The sequence below is a fragment of the Homalodisca vitripennis genome, chromosome 2, assembly GCF_021130785.1.
Source record: "Homalodisca vitripennis isolate AUS2020 chromosome 2, UT_GWSS_2.1, whole genome shotgun sequence".
Taxonomy (NCBI): domain Eukaryota; kingdom Metazoa; phylum Arthropoda; class Insecta; order Hemiptera; family Cicadellidae; genus Homalodisca; species Homalodisca vitripennis.
In genome coordinates, this window is record NC_060208.1 from 218,614,454 (window position 1) to 218,639,421 (window position 24,968).

Here is a 24,968-nt window from a genome sequence, read left to right on the forward strand (position 1 = left end):
GCACCAACTAGTCAGTAGGATTGAGGATAGCCTGTCCGCCAAGGAATTGGCATTGTGCACCTTCATAGACATTGAAGGAGCTTTTGACAATGCTAAATTCACAGCATGGTAAGTGGAGCACAGCGACGTGGCCTCGAGCCAGCTCTGTGCCGGTGGCTTAGGGCCATGCTGTGCTCCAGACGGTTCAGGGCCGATCTCAATGAAGAATCGGCTTGTGATCGCACCCACAAGGGGATGTCCTCAAGGAGGCATCCTGTCACCTCTACTGTGGAATCTAGTAGTAGATGGTCTACTTGAGAACCTTACTAACAATGGAATCTATGTCCAAGGATATGCAGACGACATAGTCCTTATGGTACAGGGAAAATATACAAATGTTGTTGTTGATATCATGAATACCAACCTTCAACATGTACACAACTGGTGTCAGGGAGAGGGACTGAAAGTAAATCCCTCTAAGACAGTAGTTGTACCATTCACTAGGAAAAAGAACCTAGAGTCTCTTTCTAGGCTGAAAACTCGCATCCACACAGCTTGAGTGGTCAAAGACAGTCAAATATTTAGGACTAACTCTAGACCATAAGCTTACGTGGAATGATCATCTTAACAATATCCTGCACGAAGCAAAGTGGGCGCTAATGACGTCCAGGAGACTTGCAGGAATCTCATGGGGCGTAAAACCCCATATAGCACTATGGCTTTACAAAGCAGTTGTAAGGCCTCAAATCACTTATGGTTCATTAGTCTGGTGGACAAAGGTGAATCAGGTAACTGCCAAAGCCAAGCTTGAAAGCTTACAAAGGCTTGGCACAATCTTTGCAACCGGAGCATTCAGGAGCAGTCCCTCAGCGACCCTCGAGGTGGCTTTAGGACTTCTACCTCTTCATGTCCATATAAAAGCTGAAGCGCGTAAGTCAGCTTATCGGCTGATGGTTGCTGGCTTGTGGAGGAATGGCGCGTCTAACGCGAGCCATAGCGCCATCACTGAAGCTGTAAACCCAAGCGCTATTCTCGAAATGGTCTCCGACATAATGAGAACGGAGTTTGTATTCAATAAGCCATTCTCTGTTGACTTCTACTCCAGAGATGAGTGGAAATCGATAACATCCCAACAATAAGAAAGAGCTTTGTCTGGTACACGGATGGCTCGCTTATTAAGGGAAGAACTGGATATGGAGTGGTTTAGTCAATCCCCTAGAACTGCCCTTTGCGGCAGTTTGGGTCGGAACTGCTCCATATTTCAAGCCGAAATCTATGGTATCCTAGCCTGTGCCAACCTAGGCCTCACCAGAGGGTACCAGGGAATGAACATCTGTATAATGTCAGACAGTCAGGCAGCTCTTAAAGCTCTTGACTCCAACAGCATTTCATCCAGGCTTGTGTGGGTGTGCTTTAACACTCTCTGCAAGCTTGAATCACGCAACTTTGTGCGTCTTGGTTGGGTACCGGGCCACACAGGCATAGGTGGCAACGAATGCGCCGACAGGCTTGCCAAAAGCGGAGCAAGCATGCCATACACCGGTCCAGAACTGAGTTGTGGTATAAGCAAGTCAGCCGCTTACCAAAGTATAAACAAATGGTCCAGGAAGACACAATCGGGTCACACATTGAATACCAGTTTTATATAAAACTATTGTACTCTATAAAAATTTAGTGGATCATGAAAGCCCATTCCATTATTACATAAATGAACTTACCTAACTATCTAGAATACATATCTAGAGTAATGGGCATTAACTCGCCTGCCATTAGTTCAGTCATAATACTGCTACGAGTCGGAAAACGTTCGAAATCTGATAGTAATTTTACTAGTTAAATTTATCTCCCATCACGTCTTTATTTAATTGCACCCACAGAGTATCTGCAGATAAGAGGAAAGTACCATTTTTGCTGCAAGAATACCGGGTCATATATATAATATACTCAACATTAATTTCTACGAGCCTGTATAACATACATAACTTCAGTACTATTCAATGCCGATTTAATTACAGTACACCTTTATTAATTCGATATCAGTTAAAAACTTCTGTAGTAAAAACAATTTTACTACTTGTTAGTTAAGTCCCATTATATTCTAGTAAACATGTCAATGTTTATCTTATTTTCCTCACATGTGAGTATCAATAGCACGTGTCTAAAATAATAAGTTAAATATAATAAATTAAACATTTAATGTATGAAGGAAACTACAATGATGTCTTATTAGTTTCCAACGAGATGAGCTGCTGTGGAAGTGTGTCTTGTCAGTGAACAAAGTTCTCAAAGTTTTGAGGCGTCACACCTCTGACGTTTTCAGAACATTTTATGCCGTGGTTATCGTTTTTAATACTAATGGTAAATTATGGATTTAGAGTCAAAATCCTTCAATAGTTTAGGTCCTATTTGTAGGGTTGCATTCAGTATGTCACATACAACAGAATGGTTCTTGTTTTCAGTCCGTTCTTTTCATCATAAAACCTTTTTTATTTATATGTTTATAAGTAATCTTCCCAAAACTCTTTCTTCAGCTCTTAGAAATGCTTTACTAGCAATTTAGCAATTTATATTTTAGCGGATGATACCAGCCTTATTTTTAATCAATAAATATCTTTGACAATATTTTTTGCAATATATAAAGTAATCTCTAAGCTTGGTTTTCATAAAAAAAGCTTTTTCTCAACTTCTTGAAAACTTATATGTTGAAATTTCTTTTAAAAATTAAATTTATTTATAAAAATCTTGAAGATTGTTGTTAAAATTTCCTTATATTTTCTCCTACCAATGGTATAGCTCAAACAGTAAGTTTATAAATGTTCACTTTTACACGAATTAAAAAAAAAAAAACTACAAAACATTGAGTAAGATGGATATTGATGTTTGAAAGATAACGCACGTTTGTGCAGAGTTATATTGGTTGATGTCACCAAGGTTAAGATAATTATATCCTGAAGGTTAAAAACTTCCAATAGTTGTAAATGCATTTTCGTGCTCCAGTGGGGGGTTTAATAAGTAATTGAGAATTGGGCACCCCCCCACCCCCCCCCCCCCCCACCCCCCCCCCCCCCCACCCCCCCCCCCCCCCACCCCCCCCCCCCCCCACCCCCCCCCCCCCCCACCCCCCCCCCCCCACAGAGGTGTCTCATAGAACAAATATGTTTACACAAATCTTCTTCCTAACTTCGCTATTTAGACAATTATTAGAGTCGTCTGTGTTATGTGTAGTAACACAAATTTTTGGTTCAGGACAGTGTCTATAAGGCAGGCAACTGCAGTGGCTCAGGTCACTGGGACAGCCTGGATATGACCCTGACCACTTCAAGGTCACGAATCTGTCAGGCCGCAGTCAGCGATGTGTCCGCAGCCACTGCTGATCCTCTTGGCCATCCTGCTACCATGGGCAGGTGAGTTATCATTCTAACGTATTGTGAACTATTGTTATACACACGAAGTGATACAGTGATTTTATTTGTTTCTATCAACTGTGTATTCTAATTTCCTTCGAGTTTCTAAAGTGTAAATAATTTGGTCAGATTGTAACAACAAATCATTAAACTGTCACTTTTAATGTTAAAATTCAAATTTTAATAAAAATAAAGCAACTTTTACTACATAAAAATTGTGTATATATGATCAAACACTCCAATAAATGATAAAGTTTTATTTTTGTGAGGCCTTTCGTGCTCAATGAACACATTGTTAGACCCACATAACTGAAATAAAAGTAATGTAATAATACAAACAATTTAGACTTAAATAAAAATCTGTCTTGAAAAAATACAAAGAGATAAGATTTTCAAGGCCAGGAAGTATGTCTACTGTTTATGTAAAAATTAATATTTAATTAAATTAATGGCAGTAATGTTAAATTTTGTAGAGGCCCCAGGCTCATTATTTACTAAATAATTTTGGTTCTTCTGCATAAAAACAGTTTCGTAAGCATCGAGGAATTTGTTGTTTTTTATTTCTTTTAATAATTTTACTTGTGAAAAGCAGGGTCCAGTATGAAGTGCATGTATCGCCATGGCCGATCTTTCCTCTTGTTGATACTTCAGACATGCTTTGGTGTTCCTTTACTCTTATTTATCTTCCTTTTTGTTTGGCCAATGTATTTCAAATTACAGTTGTCACAATTAATTTGATAGATTCCAGATTTTTCATCATCATCTATTTTATCCTTTGGATTTCCTAATATATTTTTTAGTTTTATTTTGGAATTTGAGGTAATGTACATAAAATTGTTAAAATATTTGTTGATAACCGTACTTCATGTTTATTCCTCACTTCCGCTTTGTTTTATCAAATAACTAGAAGCTTGGTATTTACCTAAGTTACGCATTTTCTTTTTAAGCATTTTTAATCTTGAGCACATTAATTTTTATATTTTAAATTTGCCTTATTACTGTATAATTGGTACATTAATAATAATTAAAAATTACTAAGGCTATAAACATGTATTCTTAAGACCTGGTTTAAAAACTAACTTTTGAACATCGCTGCTAATTTTTATTTGATTTCATTTGTCTTTTTCTAATCCCAGGAATGTTACAAATCCGAAAGTTCCTTTGTTTTTTCTGTTTTGCTTTCAAGCGTGAACTATTCAACCACTGTACTGAAACTTTAACATGGACGTTCTTACAGTCTTTTTGGATAAATATATGCTTATTATTATTACTTTCAAAACCCCTTTGGATCTTCGCCGCACTGGTATTTGCAACAGGGAAAATCCCCATCTTAGTAGGTCTCTGTGAAATACTAATTAAAAGAGCATGCAAATTGTAATCAACTGTTCTGTGAAAACATTGTTTATTATTTTAATTTATTTTTAAATTTTATATAGTTTACAATGATGGTTGTTGTAATCGTTATTGCCGTTTCAGATTTCAGCGATTATTTAAGTAGCCTACTAATTTTTCCTTATAAAATGGTCCTAAAACATAAGATGATCTGAATTTCAATCCCTTTGAACTAACCACAAGAACTATACTGAATGAAAATTCTCTGAACTGTGCTTTTAAAACTAATGTACAAATTCTAGTTCTAAATTTTTTAAAATACTAACTATATTTTTTACTTTATAAGGAAACAAACGCTTAGCATAATAGTCAATGTACTTTTGTCTGTACACTTTCAATAAAATATTAAGTATTACATGTAAAATATAATGTTACTATCAAAATTTTACTTTACATATAAAGACTGATATAAACCAATCTTAGCTAACTTTTTATAGAAGTTGGCTGATCTGTGGTATATATTTTCTTGACGGAGAATCAAGACAAAATAAATTATGGAACAAAACACTAAAAAATTTACATTGTAATGGCTATAAAATGTATAGCTTTTTAAAAGTATTTTTCTTGATAGTGAAAACAAGACAAACTTAGCATTGGCGTCGGAAATATAATTAATTTGAACCAGCAGTGGCCATACACGTGCAACGCCTACTAAATTGCCTGCAAAACATCGAGTAACTGATAGCATAGCAGATATAAGAGGCAATGTTGTCTAACTTTACTTTACTAAAAAAAAAAAAATAAAAACCGTTATGAAACTTAGATTAGTTGTCTTTTGACAAAAATAGGCTTCTCAGGACTGTGTATCTATATATATTTTTTTATTTTGCGCGAGAAGGCAAAATAAACACTGGCGTCGGAAATATAATGCACTCGAACCAGAAGTGGTCATACAGGTGCAAAATTAAGAAATTGCGTATGAAACCGCGAGTAACTGCTAGTTAGAAAATAAAAAGAACACATATATTGACCTAGACGTTAAGTTAAGGCAGAGAATTATTAGCGTATAATTGAAACTTCTAAATAGAATATATTTTTCTTTTAAGAACAGGTATATAATTAAATAACTTAATGGTAATATCCAGTAATTTACCATTAGGTAAAATACTGTATTAGTTTTTAAGTTTTAATATGAAAGCTTCAAAACCTGTTTACATTATATTAAAAAGCTTTATTAGAAAAATATTAACACAAAAATATACGTCTTCTTTAATATTCGTACACTTAATTATTTCCAAAATAAACTAATAATATAGATCACGCAGTATATAATTACTATGCTCTCTATTCTCTATTCTAATATAATTAGTCCGTAAAATCAACTTTAAGGTATTTATTATTTAAAAAGCTAATTAATTATAGTAATAACTAATGTTGATATATGCATTTTTATTAGATTGTTAGGTTTTAGTTAAGTATTAAGACTTGTATTTAAACTGTTAATAACGAAATAACTTAAAATGCTTATGGTTTATCATAAGTATTTGTGAAACTTTATCATACACATTAAAACTGTGACATAAATTGACATGGTTTTAGATATACAAGATAATAAAGTTTTTGCCCTTAATGAGTTCGTAACACAGAGTTAAATATACAATTTTATATTGAGTAAGTTGCAAGAAGAGAGCCAAGCAAATGGTACTAATGAACTATTTTAAGAAAACCGTATAACCATTTTTATAGCAATTATTCAATTAATTTGCAAATAATCAAGTAGAAGAATCCGTGAATTCGTTTTTGGCTATTCATTTAATCACCAGCAGCACCGCTCGTTAATGCTATAATCTTTGCTAACTATGTACTATTCTCGTGGTGATTATAGTTCAAGCATCCTTCCATTACAGCAAACCCGAGAAATGCTATAATTTACGTCGTCTTGAAATCCTAAAACAGTTTATTTAAGTGTATTTTGCATATTTAAAGTACCCTTTATTACTAGAAACACGCTATTCGGCACTTAAATAATTCATGCAGCCTGTTTCAGGGTCTTACACTGATTTATCTGTAACCACGCGCTTCACTTCAGCAAGGACATCCAGCTCTGTAACTGTACTGCAAAAACCTGACACAACGAGTTTTCTTGAATTAATCTTTGAATTATTGAAGTAAATACCTATACTTTCCTCAATGGTATAAAATCTTACTAGGCTTACTTGGGTGGTGCAAATTCCTTACAATACTTTTTTAAATATTAAAATACTGAAGATAACACAGTAGATCATTTCAAAAACTACTTTAAATTTACTAATGTGTGTAGTAAAGTTAAAAGCAGAATACTGCAGTTATATCTTTTGAATGAGTACATATGAAAGCATGAGGGTTACTTCGTTGTTGAACAATGGTCACCCTAATCATTTGATGATGAATACAGCTTTTCATAGCGTATACGGGATGACCCGTGGAAGATGTCATACATGTTCTTAGGCAAGCTAACACACCTGTACATTACCACAAATTGTTTAATGGTATTTCTTCATCTTAAAGTAACGAGCAGAAAGTGATATATCAAATAATACCCTTTTTAAAAATAACCACTGTTCAAATTATCAAAGCAATTGAAGGTTTTTGGGGAAAGGACATGACTATAACTGATTAAACAACTGTACAGGAAACCAAACATTAATTTCTACTATTCCATATATTGAAGTAATGGTACAGGACGAGTTGGTGCAGGTGCTAGATGAAGGTACTGGCATGTAAAATACAACTATAATCCTATAATTTCAACAGAATGCCAATATGCTGCCAGCAGTCCTGGAGAGGCTGAGCTTAGTTCTGGAAGTGTTCACGCCGCTGTCTAACAGGACCTGACTTGGTAGTAACAAATAGTAAAAATGGAACTTTCTGTTGTGAACAGAAGTCGGGACCAACAAGATAGACGACATGCTTCCAGCAGTCCTGGAGAGACTGAGGGCAGTTCAGGAAGTGTTGGCGTCGCTGCCTAAGGAGGACCTGAATTGTATAGTAACAAATAGTAACAATGCAACTTTCTGTTATGAACAGAAGTCGGGCCAACAAGATAGACGACATGCTGCCAGCAATCCTGGAGAGGTTGAGCGCAGTTCAGGAAGTGCTGGCCCCGCTGCCTAAGGAAGTCCTGGAGGAGGCGATCTACCACACTGCCTCCTACTACATCCCTATAGACTCCGAGACTGAGCTCTGCCGCAACCACAGTGCACTTCTGTTCGAAAGCTTCCTCCGTTACGAGATATGGGCCCTGAAGAGTAAGTTGAGTCCTGTAAATCCTTTAAATGCGAGAAATTAATTGTAATATAAAAGTCTTAACATATTGAGAAACATGTCTTAAAGTTTATGCTTCCTATTAAACTTTTAGTTATTAAAATTTTAGGCCATACATCGACATTATCTAGAATATCAATTTAAGAGAGATTTAGAGAGAAAATATATGTAGTGCGAGGTTCCTTGAAGTAGTTAACCGCTTAAGAGATAAGTAATAAAAATGTAAATTTAAAGATTGATGTGAACATTTAGAGTCAGTTTTAAATACGCAAATGAGAACTTTCCTTCTAGTTCATAAAGGTATATTTAATACTAATTGAAGTCTTTATATTTAGTGGTGGACGCATCGAGCAAGGGAAGCCCAGGATTGCTGGACGGGAATGTCATGGACCTGGGCAACTACGGTCAGTGTATCAGTGTAGAGGCTCCAGGAGAACTCTTCACGGGACAACATTGTGTAATCGAAACGCAGGGGATCATGCCTGTGGATATGGATTCATTGAACCCTAAGGTAAAATATAACTTAGTCGTTATTAAATAATTCATAAACTTATAAAATACTATAGGTAAAACAATACTATACATTTTATATTTAAGTATCTAACTAACTTGGAAGGCTTCCAGTTAACAATGCGTAGAAACGTCGCTTACACAATGTAGTATATCGGCCTCTCTGTAGAGAGAGAGCTATCTTCAGTCATCAGATGATAAGCCGAAACTGCCAATAATAATCAGTCGTCTCGTACAAGAGGGAGCGGAGCTTTCTCATGACTGGTTGAAGCTCAACCACCTACTGATCATTTTTATCATTATTCCTGGTATCTTGCCAATTGTTCTGTTATTTGTCCTCAACCTACTTGTGGAGTATCCTACAGCTTAGCATGGAGATCGGTTGTCAAGTGGTTGTTTTTCAAACACCGAGGGCATTGGCACATAGCTGAGGGGAACGTCCGAGCACAGCGGTTGCTCAATGGATCATCAAGGAACATTGCAGGAGATAACCTTAGAATAAGAAGAACGAAGATCTACATATTAACTGGTTTGTACAAGACATTTGATATACCGAAGCCACCTGAACAGAATAGGCATCCATATAAAGAAAACTCTGGGTAGGAAAAGTGGAGGGCTAATGATAAAGGTGAACAAGTCATATTTGAATGTCCAGCAGTACGGAGGAAACGCTAAAGATCCTTTGTTTTCTTAAGCATACTAAAGAGGGATTGGAACAGATAATAATTTTAACGAAGATCTTATGACTTTGGAAAGGCCTGGGATTTGATACAGATTAAACGGGGAAGACGTTGCAAAATGAGCCTAATGGCCGAGAGGCAATACGCAGGCGCAGGAAATCTGACTCTCCGTTATGAAAGAGTCTAAAACATCGCCACCACCATTGCTAACAAACCCAGTGTTATTCCACCTTATCACTTTAATTTTTTCTAATTTTCCATATTTTGTAGCGCCCCGTGCTGCCCACGTTACGCCTGGACTTGATGTTCTCTGTGTGTGTTCCCTCCTCCTGTACTCCTGGTGATGTGAAGACACACATGGACTTGGCCCTCAACTCCGTCAACGCTACCGCCATTATTTACAACTCCAGCTGTTCTTCCGCATCACCTATTCCGTTTGAAAACAAAGACTATATTGCAATGTAAGAAAATCAGTAAAATTATTATTGTCCGTTTAAATTCATATGTTTTGGCTAAACTGATTTCATATCTTTAAGTATAAAGTACCGTATTACGTATTTTTACGACAGTTAACAAAGTATTGTCTGCAAATGTTTTTATTTTTTGCAGGTTAATTCTTATACTAATCGCTCTTTTGATTGGACTCAGCACCTGGTTCGATAAACATAGTGAAAATTCAGGTAATTTTTCATTAAATATTTCAATAGAAATGGGGTTTTATCGTACCGCCAAGTATGAGTACGTTTAATGATGTGACTCAGCAATTTGTTACTAATTGTTTCTGTCATTACGTTAAATGAATAAAAGCAAGTACGAAAGTGTTTCGAGGAAGTAATTATTTTGGAAATAATTTTAATTACAAACAGAATCGTAAATACATTTTTAAATGTAATTTTGTAGTTTAGGGAAATTTCCATTTCATAGAAAGAAACTATATATTGTTATGAATCTAAGTATTTTAATCAATGAACATGAATTAATACGTTATTAATCCTAATATATTACAGATTTACCGTGTTTGCTTGGTTAACTTGTCTACCAGAAATATAGATTATTTTAATGAATTTATTTTAAACGTTTATTAAATCACAGCGAACAAACCAATTTATAACTTTTTCAAGATACTAAATTTTAGTTGCAAAACATTTTCAATGCAATATAATAATGCTAATTGTTTATTGATTCGGATCTTATTTTTATAAAATCAATCAATCGTATTACAACTAATTAATGTCTCGTTAATCATGTTACATGTCAAATACTTTTATATAATTTAAAATGTCAGGTAAGTATTATTTATATTTGTATCCATTGCCTACCTATTAGTACAACCTTAAAACGTATAAAAAGGTTTTGATAAATATTACATACATGAAGGGTTGATTCATTTGAATTTTTAGTTTAGCTCCTCTTCACCTTTCTTTTATTAAATGTTTAGAGATTTTTCGTCGTTGACTTTCTTCTTCAGACAAGCATGACTCCAGATTCCAGGAGTCAAGTCTGAGTCATCGTCAGATACCAGACGCTGCAATAAAAGGAAGGTGGACTCGAGCTAAACACCAACTTTAATCGGTTGCCCATTAAAGTTGAAACGAGAGAATTGGATGCAATATCTTTACATATACAACGAATATCAAGGAATATAATGAAGGCTAGTAGAAAAGACGTATAAGCAACCATTTAAAATACCCGTCATTTGATCGAACACTATTCAAGAATGCAATGATGTTAACTATAATTGTGATTACAAGAGTAAAGTGACTCTCTGTAGCAGGATGTAAGGTGATCAAGTGTTTCTCCCTTGTCCAAAATACCCGCCAGCTTCTGGATACTTCTTGCCCGGACGTCTCGGATACCATTCCTTGTCTCAGAGGACTCCGGATACTGGCTCTAGCTTGGCTCATGCTAGGCTACCGCATGCTGCACCTGCTCGCTTGCCCAAACCATCGCTTCAAGTACCTGGTCGAGGTATTACGAGATTTATTCATTCCTATAGTTATTCTATTTTAATTTATAACGGTTGTATAAAGGCCCTGGAATTAAATAATTTATTTATGAATAAACGTACATACATGAAACTCTAGGTTAACGTCCACACTGATTTTAAATTTCCTCAGTTTTATTTAAATGTTTTGGTGTGGGAATTGGAATTATTGTCTGTGGGTAAAATTGATATACTCTTAAATTATAAGTGGATTGTTTTTGAAATTACTTTTAATATTCCCATTTTGACCTTCATAATGTACTCTGCATTTCGTAAAAATAATCCAATAGTATGACGAAATTAGTATTTATGTAGCCTGCCATGATTGAGCCTAATTCACCTTTGCTTTTCATTCGCTTTTGGCTTTAATTATCGCTAAATCTATTATTACCTAATAAAATTTTGAAAGGCTACCTTTTCCAAACGAATTTTCCTTTTCAAGTTTGATTTGTAGGATATTTATTCATAAGAAAGGCCTTGTAAATTAGGAATAACTCAACATATGTTTGAAACATTTTCCCGATTGAAAATCCCCAATAGCAAGGGGAAGATGGATTGAAGAGGGAACTAACTTTAACTAACATAAGTTTATTCATAAGCAAAATATTTAAGTGGTTTCTTAGACATTCAGTATAATTTCTCAGACCTTTCTTTTTCAATAATTTAGTATATTAAAATAATTCGTTTACACCTCATAAAATATGAGGGAATATTTTGATTTCAGAACATCGACAACGTGGCTTGGGCTCCGGTGGAAAACGCTCATCTCTCAGTGGAGATATTCCTCTTGGTCACCGGAGTTCATGTAACGTACAAATTTTTCCTGCAGGACCGCCAGGGCAGGAAGTTCCGTTATTTTGAGTTCTTCTTAAAGTATTATCTAAGGTATATAGTTTTATATATTAATAAAAATATAATCAAACATGCTGCAACACTATGAAAGGAGTAGTAACTGGTTTAACATACCCCAAAATAATAACCAATGTAACGTATTATTTCAATTGTTAAAAATAGATTAAGTGAATTTGTAAAATGTATCCTAATTCCTTAACTTATTCTACATATAAAATTATGGAAATTCTGTTATTTAAATAGTTTTGCCATTTAAATTTTTTGAGAAAATCATTAAGTTTAACTATATTTTTAATGTTTTTCACGATAAATACTAACCACATATAAGCAGTAATAAAAAATAATTAACAGTTATCTCATCTTATCGATTATGATATTTTATAAACAATATAAACCTTCTACATCGAATATGTATCATTCGTTCTTGTTAACACTTTCACTGCCGACAACGTAATTTGACGTCGCGCAAGGAGTTCTATAGACTGCCGACAACGTCATTTGACGGCGCCGACTTTTACAGTAATAAAAACTCATTTAAACGACTATGAAAATTCGGCATTGATAGTCATTCGCTAATTCGATGTTTTTGTTTCTTACTCTATGTATTATAATCTATGAAATGTTGTTGGCAGTCATCTGTAACATCGGAAAAAAAAGTGGTTTGTTTACCGCTTCGCGTCGGGCGTCGGCTATTTGTTGTCGTTCTGCTACCGTAGTTCGTCGTCTGCGTCGTTATTGTTTTGCTTGCTATTACGTTTGTTTATGATTGTTTTGTGAGTAAATACAATGAATCGTAACAGTATTGAAGACAATCAAGTTCTAGAAGAGTTACTCAGATGTTCAAGTGACAGTGAAAGTGATGATTTATTCCAAGATGACACAGATAATGATCCCGATTTTACTACTGATGGACTTCTTGGAGATGCAAGTAAGTTTGTTGACATTGTATTTTTACTCAAATAACAAATATAAGCAAATTAGTAATAAAAACATTTATTCTTGTGTTTTGTAAATAATTGGTTTATTACAGAATTTTACAGTTTATTGTTTATTTTATTTATTTATTTTTTATTTTTTATTTTTTATTATTCAAGACTTTCCACACTAAAAAAAATATTTCAGCATAAGTAAATTTTAATTGTAAACATGTGTAGCTATAGTGTTAGTAATGACAATTCTAAATACAGAAAAAAATAATAAAAAATATATTATGCTACAGACTAGTACATGGTGATGTTTTTTGGTCAACTTTTTATTTTTTACAAAAAACGTTATGTTTTTAAGTTTTCAACCAAGACTTTCTGTTTGAAAATATTTATGCATGAGCATCTGTGTAGAAAGAGGAAGAACTTAGCTTTAAAAAAATGTAAGTCCTATGGTTTTCTTATAATTAGTTAAAAAAATTATATATATTTAAAATCGTTAAAAATGGGCGGCAGTGTAAAAGAAAGTTGTCAAAATTAGGAGGCGGCAGTGAAAGTGTTAAGTCATATTTTCCTATGAATTTTGTATTACTAAAACATCTGCAATAAGTGAAGATTATCGTATTCAGATTTCAGAAAAAAATTTATTAAATTTGCTATAAAACAAACAAAACAATTATAATAATTTGTTTAAATTATAAATTATAATTGTAGTTTTATTGGTTATCTTTAACAGAATGTAAAATTTATACAGTTTTCCCAAAAGTAAGAATATTTTACTTAAGGTTACACTTCCTAATAATTTATACCACATATGCATTCAAAATCTACGATTTTCCTTTATCTTTCAAACGAATAATATGTTTACCGATTTTACAAGTCTCATAGATGAATATAAAACTCTAAAAAATCGAGGATTATATGCTTGAAAAGGTTGTTCCGTTATTTAGTTTCATTTTATGTAACGGTACAAGGTCATTTGATTGTACACTGATTTCATTGCAGTAGCAATAATTATCTTCTTTCGTTCTAATATGCAAGACACCAAAATGGTCGACGCCTGGCAGTTTCCTATTGACTGCATATTGTCCAGTGTTTGTACTTTTCTCACTTATCCCTTTCTTAACTTGCTCATAGAGTAATCTCTCATATGTAATAGTTAGTTCTCGATTAACCCGAGTGGCTTTTCATTGAATATTATATTGCAAAACATTGATATTTATCTCTCCATCTATTTATCATTGAATTTTGCGTTAATAGTATCAATAACAAACAGCTATATTTCCGTATCCTAAACCTACTTCTTCCAGATGGAGTAATGCATGAATGATGTTTCGTAGGCTTACTTTCCCTTTGGCCCTGGTAATGCTGGTCTACGGGACTGTGGCAATGCACTTCACAGATGGTCCGATATGGAGAAGACTGTTCGAGTTCCTCCAGCTGTTCTGTCAGAAGAACTGGTGGTCAAATCTGCTCTACGTCAGCAACTACGTCAACCCTTATGAGATGGTGAGGTACTTAAGTATCCCAGCAATGATTTGCTACATTCAAGTATAAGGGTCTAAAATCGTTTGAAAGTTTTTTATGCATCGATATTAAATTTTAATTAAAATTAAAAAAAAAAACATAAGACAGTTGTTCCTCATACTCTGTGCAATCCGTAGCTCTTCAATACTGCAAACTGAGTTGGCCTGAAATAAGAAATGAAACGATGCAGTACATAACGCAGCATTAAATTTTAAAGCTATTATTGAACAGCATAATGGTATATTATAGTACAATTTAGACAAATTGGGAGTAATTTAAATTTCAAAACTTTTGATATAAAAGAGCACGAATAATTTCATATTCAAATTTTTTCTCGTAATAATAATTCATAATCAATAGAGTTGGGTTCACAATTTCTTAATTCTCAGCTCAAAATCTTAAGTGAGGGTCACAAAAACTATATTTTTTAGTGCTATTTACACGACGAAAATATATGTTTGAAATTTCCTGTAGAAAACTAATAGTGGTAATTTATTACTAGTTAATTTTCAAAAATGTACAAAAGGATAAGAAACATCGTGCAACAAATTTTAAATAAGAAGGGAGACCGTTTCATAAAAAAACACCACACCACCATTTCTGCTATGGAAATAAAATGGAACATTTGACCGAACGCAAGAATTACGTTATAGTCAGACTTTAGAAATGACTGAAGTTGCTCGACTGAATAAATATGGAATCAAGTAGATTATGAATAAATTGTGCCATTACTTTACCCATGAATCTGGTATGAAAGTTCGTATTTCACAATCATTAAATCTAAATATATTGTGGTGGATAATATTTAATAAGTTTCGTATTCATAAATTCAATACAAATTTTATAGAAAATAGCTAATGTATGTCCGTATATGTGTAGTGTCCTCCCTCAGACATGGTACTTGGCCATAGAGTTCCAGCTGTACGCTCTATCACCGCTGCTGTTGCTGCCTCTTGTCAGAAACCCGAGGCGAGGCCTTTTCTTTATAGCAATCGCCTTCCTAGCGACCATCGTCGGGGGTATCATCAATTCCTACATGATGGAGATACAAGCTGGAGGACTGATACGCCTGTAAGAGTCCTATCATTTCGATGAGATACTGATTAAATGAGAACATTTATTGCCTAACGAGCTCTGTATATACCACAAAACCAGGGAAACACTCACGAAATTAGTTGAAACTGAATAGTGTTTACAAACTTAGACCTATTTAAGTAGTAGATATTGTTATGTGTTTAGTGAATATACATTATTTTGCATTAGAATGAATACTAGTAAAAAAAAATTCTTTATTTCAATATTAACTTCGTAATAAAATATGTTTTAGCGTACCTTTAAAGAATAGAAAATATTTTCAAAAAATTTAAGTTTATAGGTACGGTATATTCATATGTTGTTATTTAAAATACTTGTTTTTTCTGTGCCATTGTGTCACTATTAGATTACTCACAATGTAAAAATCACAATCAAAAATACTCATTGTCATTGTCAGACCGGGCAGAACTGGTCTTGTCTTCAGCTGCCGAGGGCCCCTGTTGATGGATTTTTATGCTTGTAGAAATAATATTGTTTCTTATACCTTAAGTTATTTAGTTTTTGGTTTACAATTTCAGTAAGGCTATTAATTATCGGATAACTAGAGTACTCATTATATTAAAATACATTTTCAGTACTCCAATTCTTGATAATACCCACCGTTACTCTGCAGTGCTGTGCTATTCTTAGAACGCACCAGCAGCTTCAACACAGGCACTTCACTGGATGAAAGTGCAATATGTTCTAGGACAATAAATACAATTGAAAGAAAGATAAGTAAAAAATAATTTTATTTCAATGTTGGAGACATTTGAATCAGTGCTATTAGACTGTTCACATGTGAGTTTATAAGTTATCGAGGAGAAACTGGAGTAGTTTACTAGGAAACTCACGACGATATTTTTAAGTGAAACACTGATAAACACAATTTGTACATTAAGATAATATAACCTAATCAATGTTTTAATTGTATTATCTAAAGTTTGTGTATTATAATTTTAAAATTGAAATTAAAAACGATAAAAAAACGCACAGGACCAATAATTAATAAAATACACTCCATCTTTGAGTGAAGAATGTGGAGCATTATCTTTGTTGGCTGAAGAATAAAGAAGCACTGATAACATTTCGCCAATAAGGAATGACATGAATCCTTTGACATAGACTGCCAGGATTTTAAACAATCACTGATAACATTCCACCAATAAGGAATGACATGGATCCTTTGACATAGACTGCCAGGATTTTAAACAATCACTGATAACATTTCGCCAATAAGGAATGACATGGATCCTTTGACATAGACTGTCAGGATTTTTATAATCCCTATTTTCTTAGTTTTTCCTGCGATATTGTGTAGAATAGTAATTTTTTTTTTGGCCTCCAATGTACAATGACCCTCAGCAACAAGGGATTTCGTAGACTCTCGCAGAATATGCAATCGAAAAATTTTTTCCCTTCCTTCTTTTATCCATCTGGGAACGTGCAGTACTGGTCTTGCAAGTGTAGTATTTATTAATCGAGGCTGCATATATTAAATTGACAGACCAACCAATCAGTCAACCATCAGTCAAGGTTAGGCCGCTTTGGTTGGTAATTCTAAAAATTAACTAGAAAGAAAACCAAAAGTATTAAATAGATGATACAATTGTTATAAACCAATGTGGAGTCACAGTACTTCTAGCACGAACCAATAATTAAAAAGTCCCACTCCTATTCCTTTATTTTTATTTTTACCGACATCTTGTTTCTGCCGTGACGATTGGCATTTACTATTGACCTCTGATCACTCGAAGGTGGTTGGTCGGCAGCAAATGCTGACCTATTGTCACCTGTATTTTGTATTTCAGTCACAATAATTAATTAGTCTTGTGTTTTGTTTTTCCATTAAGTGCATATTTTAGAGTTAGTTAAATTGACACACAACATGGTGGTTATGATTTCTGACTTACACGTGTCACAACGCTCTGGTAAGATTTAGTTTATTTTAACCTAGTTTGTAATTACGTGTTAAACTAGTTATTTACCTGAAGAAGACATAAAATTACAGATCTCGAAACGTAGTGCTACTGTATGTTTTTATGACTGAACAATGAAAAAAGTCCAGAAAAATCCTGTTTCCTTCGTAGTATGTATGTTTTGTAACTGAAGATGGCTCTCCACAGTAGACCGAAGTATCAGATTTTTAATTGTGTTTTTTACGCGGTGTGAAGCAGAAAATTGAGCAGAATAGTGATGAGATTATTTTACACTCTGGCGGCTGGATACAGCGAACGGTATTTACGCAAAACCTACAGCTTCCAATTTCACGGACACTAAAATATATTTTTCATACCTTTCATTTATTTCAGAAAGCTTTTCTCTACATGATTTCTGCACTCAAAAATAAAAACGATAGACACTTCGATCTTTATTCGATTTGACAATTTATTTGAACAATTGTTTTGTATTATAATATTGTAACTACACTCGTGAAACTAATGCAAAGTTTTCTAAGAATTTCTCAGTATTATTATTTTTCCATTTAATTTGGAACATAAAACACGTACAATAATGTGATATTGAAAGGAATCACAGGGTTTCGGACATTTACCATCGTGATAGATTATAAAAGTAACGTTTTTATAATCTACGTTTCGTTCAATAACACGACGTTTCGAGGATTTGAATCTGTCCTCTTCGTCAGGTGGGGAGGTATTAGTACACAACACAAAATTTATTAATTATCAGTGTACAATCATATATTTATACCGGTTTCAGGGATCGTACCCGAGAAGGCACGAATGTCCTAGACTATTTCTACACTCAATATCGAGCAGCCTCATTCCTGATAGGAATGGCTCTAGGATTCCTTCTCTTCAGGATTAAAGAAGACCACTGGGCTGTTCAGTTCTCTAAGGTAATTTGCTAGGAAAACCTGGTACCTTATTTTAAGGGGTTGTACGTTCTATGCGTTCTAGTTATAGGATCAAATATTTATATTAAAATACTGTTTATGAAATTAGTGTGCATTTACATACTGTTCTTTAAATGCTGGAAGTTTTAAAATCATCCGTAAATAAAAAAGATTTCAAATAAAAAATACCAGAATCTGCCCAATAACTTACTGGATTTACATTGACTTTCAATACTAACTTAGTATTACATTTTATATACGTTAATTATTGCAACTTATTTTGAATATCAGGTGGTAGCGAAATCACCAAAAAAAGGGTAAAATAACCAAAAGATATTGATGTTCAAGAAATCTTTTGGTACAAATTAAACAATGCATTAGTAATTCAAAATTTACACATGACACCAGAAATCTGTATTTAAAGCAAAGTAGCTAAAATAATACTTATCAAACGCAACCCATTTGTGTTATAGAAGGAAGTTTTCAATTAAATACAAGTTCATATAACCAGGTCACTTTAAGTTTAAATGGGTGTGTCAACTGCATGGTTTAGACACATATCTAATTACAGATGCAAGTGCTGGTCGGTTGGGTGGCGGCTTTGTCCTTGTTCGCAACCACAGTACTTGCGGTCTCTATATTTCAAGATCCGCTCTACGTGTACACTGCCTGGCTGGACACCGCCTACGGCATCCTGCACCGGCCCACTCTCTCCCTCGCTGTTTCCTGGTTCATCCTGGCCTGCTCCACAGGATCCGGAGGTACAGACGTTGTCGAAGTTCTCTGTAGTATTATTACAGGTTCAAGTGCTGGACGGTTCGGTGGTGGCTTCGTCCTTGTTCACAACCACAGTACTTGCGGTCTCTATATTCCATGATCCTCTCTACGTGTGCACTGCATAGCTGGAATTTCTTGATACATAAAACTGTTTAAATAATATTTATCGATGGTAACTCTTAAACTAATCTAAACCACTTTGACCTAAAACTATATGTAGATATAAAGGTAAAAATCTTAACATTTTGGTAATTGTCATTATGAGAACTCAATAATCTAATACTAATTTCTGAATTTGTGTTAAACAGTAATAAAATTTGGGTTTACCCGTATATTAATTGTTATGAAATATATATGCATAATTATAATTATGAGTCGAGTTCTAACAAATAATCAAGCCTTTTTTAAATAAACATGTTTATTCCGGTTCGTGTGAAGGACAGAAACTCATTTACATAATATACTCAACGAGCCAAAATTTATTGCTTATATTCAGGGGTTCTGTTATATCTTCACTTTAAACAGTGTATGTATCACTTTACGTATAAACTATTGCATCATATGAACTAATCTGATATTGTACACAGGTTTCTTGAACACAATTCTCTCCTGGAGACCTCTACTTCCTCTTTACCGCCTCAGTCACTGCGTGTTCCTGGTTCACTTCCTGGTTCAGGACATCCAGGCGTTCAGTACCAGGACCGCGATCACCATTGACTTTCTCAACTTGGTTAGTAACGGTAGATTCACAAACATTACAGTTAGTATAATTCAACTTACTTCAATGACATAAGTCACTGCGTATTGCTGGTTTGAGGAAATCCAGAAAGAGGACTGTAAAAATTTGCTTCATAAAAAATTACTTACCTAAATATACAGTAATAAATATATTGTTATTGGAATATAAAGTATTGAAATAGTAGCACTAAGAAAGAGGTGTCAGAGAACTATAAATATTTGCAACAATTTAAAACTCATTAAAACGCACATTTTTTCAAAACATTCTCAATAAAGAATGAAAAATATACATAGTTACGACAGCATGTGTTGATTCAATGTGATAGTTGGGTTTATCTCCATTTTCCGCTCTGTGCTGCGTTTAAAATCTGATAATGTCATGGACTTGACTTCTGGAATCTCAAGTCTATCTGAAGAGATCCAAAGATATCGGTAAAGAAGACGTTCATAACCAACTCTATGCACTGCTTTGACATCACAGATACATAGACTACAAAATAGCTCTTTCTAGTTTCCTGAAACCTCTAAATCTAAACTTTATGAAAAGGTGTTTTTTACAGCGTCAACTGCTCAATTCCAGGCATCACCTCTGTGGCAGTGTCTGATTTCAAAACTAAACTGAGTGGAAGGTTAATTGGACATAAACTCAACATTCAACATCATATAAATGCCATCACCACATTGTGCCTGAAAATCCAGTAGCATATAAATCATTCTTAAAACATTACTTACGCACATTTTCCAAAGTCCTCATTTTTACATTATCCCTTTAAAACAAACCCTTTTAAATAGCAAAAAATTATTGAAATACTTTTATATGTAAGGTAAATATATATTAAAAACGGATTAAGCGTTATACATGAAACTTTTTATTTATAAGTTAGCTTTATCTTCAATTTTAAAGGATTATATATACGTAATAAAATCATTTACGACATCTTTGATTCTTCTTTTGATTTCACGGCAAAGATTTACAGAACACATATTTATAAAACAAGTATAACTGCATAAATCTCCAAATGTTCTTAAACATTTATGTTCAATTTAGCTTTTTTCAGCTATGAAATTCAGACTTTTGCTGTCAGTTAACATATTTAAATTAGTTAAATATGTGTCAAAACTGTGAGTAAAAAACTAACCTAATACGTAATTACAAACTAGGTTAAAATAAACAAATTGTTAATTGAGGCAACATACATTAAATTGCAGACCAACCAATCAGTCAACCATCAGTCGAGATTAGGCCGCTTTGGTTGCCAATTCTAAAAAATGAACTAAAGAGAAAACCAAAAGTATCAAACGGATCGGATATTTGTAATAAACCAATGCGGAGTCACAATATGGTTTTTAAGAGGTTCATCTCGCATGAACCAATAATAACGAAAGGGCCCATTCCTGTCCCCCTTCCTTGTATTTCCGCCATCTTGTTTTAGCCAGCCGTCAGGATTACCATTGGCTAGTCCCTCTGGTCAGTCGTAGGTGGTTAGTAGACGAGTGAAGACGTATTGTGACCTGTATTCCGTAGTTTAGTTTTAATGATTAGTGTTTGGTACAGTTTTGTATTAAGTGCATGTCTTTAGAGTTAGTGAAGTTGACAAATAACATGTAGGTTGTGATTCCTGACTTAGGCGTGCCACAACGCTTTAGTAAGATTTGTTTATTTTAACCTAGTTTTGTTTACCTGAAGAAGAGATCAGATTGCAGATCTCGAAACGTAGTGTTACTGTTTTCTTGTTTCACTGAACGATGGCAAATGTCCGGAAAAATCCTGTTTCTTCACAATCCTTCCATCGTCAAAAATAACCTTCAAACAAAGAATTGTGAGTAAAAAGTTGGCTTATCTACACCTACTGAATTTGTTTCAGTGGTATATGGTTTTTGCTGATTTCTTCATCAGCCACTTAGTGGCCGTGGTTGTATACTTGGCTGTGGAAGCACCTGTAATCAACCTGATATCACTCGTAGAAGAAGGTACAATATATTTTCTATAATGAGCAATAGCGTACTTGTGTTAAGTTCTGGACTGTTTACTGTTGTATGGAAACGTAAACTGGTAACAAAAAATACTACGCCATTCATATTATGTTAACATCATGTTTGTCAGTTACCGTACATTTATCATTTAAGCTTGACACGTGTATGTAATTCATGCAGGCGATGACTGTTGAAGTAGATGGAAATACCTCAGTTCCAAAGGCTTCTGGACTTCTCCATCTGAGTGATATACTTCTCTATTGTCTGCTACAGAGTTTTTTGATACAGGTCTATGTTCTCCTTTTCCAAAATATCAATAGTTAATTCTAAGAATATGACCAAAAATATCGGTTAATTCCATAATTGTGGTTATGCTGTTACAACTCCTCATGAGCATGATTTATCCTACCTTTTTCAGTAACAAGTTCAGCTAAATGTATGATATTTACTATTTATTTTTCAAACCAACAGTTTCTTAAACATATTTTTCAAACCCACCACCATATAAAAAAACGTAACTGCAACAAATTGCTTTCATGTAAGGATAGGCTTAAGTAAAATAAAACTTGCCTTGTACACTAACCACATGAACTCCAGACTGGAGAGAATGAACAATAGGGTACAAAGTTGACACTTGAAGAAGAGGGCAGATGTCAATGCTCGAAACGTAATGGCAAATATCACAATTTCTACCACCCTCTCAAAAAACAACAACTTAGATAAGAAGTATACAGAACTACTTAGCAATGACGCTCTAATAAGTAATAACTGTAATGGCATGAATACGTAATAAAATTTTGTTTTTTAATCCGGTAGAAGATTTCCATTTTCTCGTATATTGTATCTAAGTTGAATATTACTATTCGTATAGAAGTTTAGAAAAAGTATCAAGATGTCATGATCAAAATTAATGCTTTATAATTAAATAAATTTGGATACTACCACGCATAAGTATGATTTTGTTATAGTAATAAAATAACTAATGAACGTTTTTTAGTTTTTGTAACATTTAACACATAATTATAATTTATTTATGAGATGTAAACCAGTCAAATTTAAGTGCATGAGCAAATAATTAGGTAAATTAAAGGGTTTGTGGAATCTTTTTGAGATTCAGTTAGCAAATACTTAATTTATAAAATTATATAAATGTATCATGATTTAAAAATACTGACTGTCTTGGTGAGGGAAGATTGTATGACTTCCGAGCGTGACTGAAGTATTTGTTGCACTAATGAAATTCTTTCATGCGTAACGCACCTTGAAATTAATTTGTGTTTCTCTTACAATAAAACAGGTAAGATAGAGTTTTTTCTTATCCAGTGTTGTGTTTGTTGTTTTTCCTCAACAACTATTTATGTTCTTATAATTCACTTTTAAACAATGCAGTGTTCCTACCGCATATTCGTAACGAGGAAAACTATTGGTAAACCTTAGAATGGTGAATAGATACTCGGGACCTGATAACAGCATATTTTACAAAGCTCCCTTTTTAACCTGATCTGACGTCATCCAAAATTCATCTTAAGGGCTTCATTTATGTTATGCCCACGCTCCTCCGCCACCTGACTTAAGAAAACCATTGCTTGGATTAGTGTCATGAAATTTATGCTGAACAATTGTATGAAATACAATAATTGTAGAAACTGCTTTTTGTTTGATTTATAACTTATATTTGAAAATATTGTAACGGATCCAACCTGAGTATTTTTTAACATCATGCACATTTAAGTTTAAATTTGTATAAGCTCATCCTAATGTAAATTATTAAATTTTTACTTCCCCAATATTTACCATATATAAAGTTTAAAAGGATCGTCAATTTAAAACTCCAGAAAAAATACGGTTGTCCCACGAGTAACCCCGACAAATTTATCAGGTGATTTCTTCTCATCAACATATTTTAAAAAGTTAATATAAACACATTTCCGGAAACGCATTTCAATTCACGCTGTATTTTTAAAAATTCTCTACCTATAAAGGTTTATACTGTAAACGTTTTTTTTAACTATTTACTTGATTGAAAACATCATATTTCTTTATGAAGAACGTTCATTTAATAGATATATATTGCATTTTTTATCTAGTTTTTCGTATGTGTTAATTTAATTAAACATTAACTTTTTAAACTTTCTTTAATTTTAGCCTATTTTACACCCTTCTTTTCGGAAATAAACTAAAGGTATGCGGGTTTTTATTACCCATTTAATGACGTTAATGCACTTCTAAAATAAACAAAGCATGTTTTCGAAACAGAATTTTGCATATTATGTGTATATGAACGTTTTTCATAATTTTATGAGAGGAAAACCACCTGAGACATTTTTCGGGTTACTCGTGGGACACCCTGTATTTTAGTTAAACTTTAAATTTTAGAAAACTGTATTTCTGTGTGACTTTTTTAAATACATCATACCTATAAAACGATTTGTTTCAGGGGGAAAAGATACAGAAGAGAGAGGACATACAAGTCAGCCTGCATCATTCACAAAGAACGTAATTCATCCAGAACACAGTTTACATTTGGAGAAGCTCTAAAGTCAATGTTTACCAGTGAAATAGAGGCTTAATGGAAAACACTTTTTTATGATCATAACTTTCCATTTACAAATACAAAAGACCAGTTATCTTAAAGTTCTTTTAGGTGGTAAAGAAACTAAGAAACATATATGGATAAATCAGTTCAAAATACACTAATAACAGGGTTTATTTGCTGACACGTTATATTTTATGTTAGTGTTAAATTGGAATAGAAATCTGGTAAACGTAGCAAGTTGTATAAAATGTAACGAAATCTCAGGAGAGTTTGTTGGCATAAAGTAATATTAGTGTCATATTACAGTGTCTCAAGGCATGACATTTAAATCTCTTTACTACTGCCCCGCAATCCTCTTACTACTTAGTCAAACTAGTCGAGTCATTTTACTTCTAAACACAGCTCTTTAGCACATTTCATCGCATGCTACTAATGGAATTGTTTATATATATATATCAATGAATTTGGTTATCTTAAAGTATATTTTTAAGTTAATTGCAAAAGACAGGGTGTAAAAA

The 24,968-nt window shown here is 33.6% G+C and overlaps 1 protein-coding gene across 1 annotated transcript; it reads left to right on the forward strand.

Annotated features, from left to right (window-relative positions):
- Positions 1 to 7,758: 7,758 nt before the first annotated feature.
- Positions 7,759 to 24,773, forward strand: LOC124356001 (nose resistant to fluoxetine protein 6-like). Its single transcript, XM_046807146.1, has 13 exons — positions 7,759 to 8,002; positions 8,354 to 8,529; positions 9,479 to 9,669; positions 9,818 to 9,888; positions 10,980 to 11,176; positions 11,917 to 12,077; positions 14,308 to 14,481; positions 15,374 to 15,565; positions 18,290 to 18,428; positions 18,997 to 19,186; positions 19,790 to 19,932; positions 21,806 to 21,911; positions 24,352 to 24,773. Exons 1-13 carry the CDS (start codon positions 7,759 to 7,761, stop codon positions 24,450 to 24,452), a joined length of 2,085 nt encoding a protein of 694 aa, XP_046663102.1. The 3' UTR covers positions 24,453 to 24,773.
- Positions 24,774 to 24,968: the final 195 nt, after the last annotated feature.

Coding starts and splice junctions, on each gene's coding strand:
- LOC124356001 (XM_046807146.1), top strand. CDS start 7,759: ATGCAACTTTCTGTTATGAACAGAAGTCGGGCCAACAAGATAGACGAC. Junction 8,530..9,478: donor TGGATTCATTGAACCCTAAG/GTAAAATATAAC, acceptor CATATTTTGTAG/CGCCCCGTGCTGCCCACGTT. Junction 14,482..15,373: donor AACCCTTATGAGATGGTGAG/GTACTTAAGTAT, acceptor GTATATGTGTAG/TGTCCTCCCTCAGACATGGT.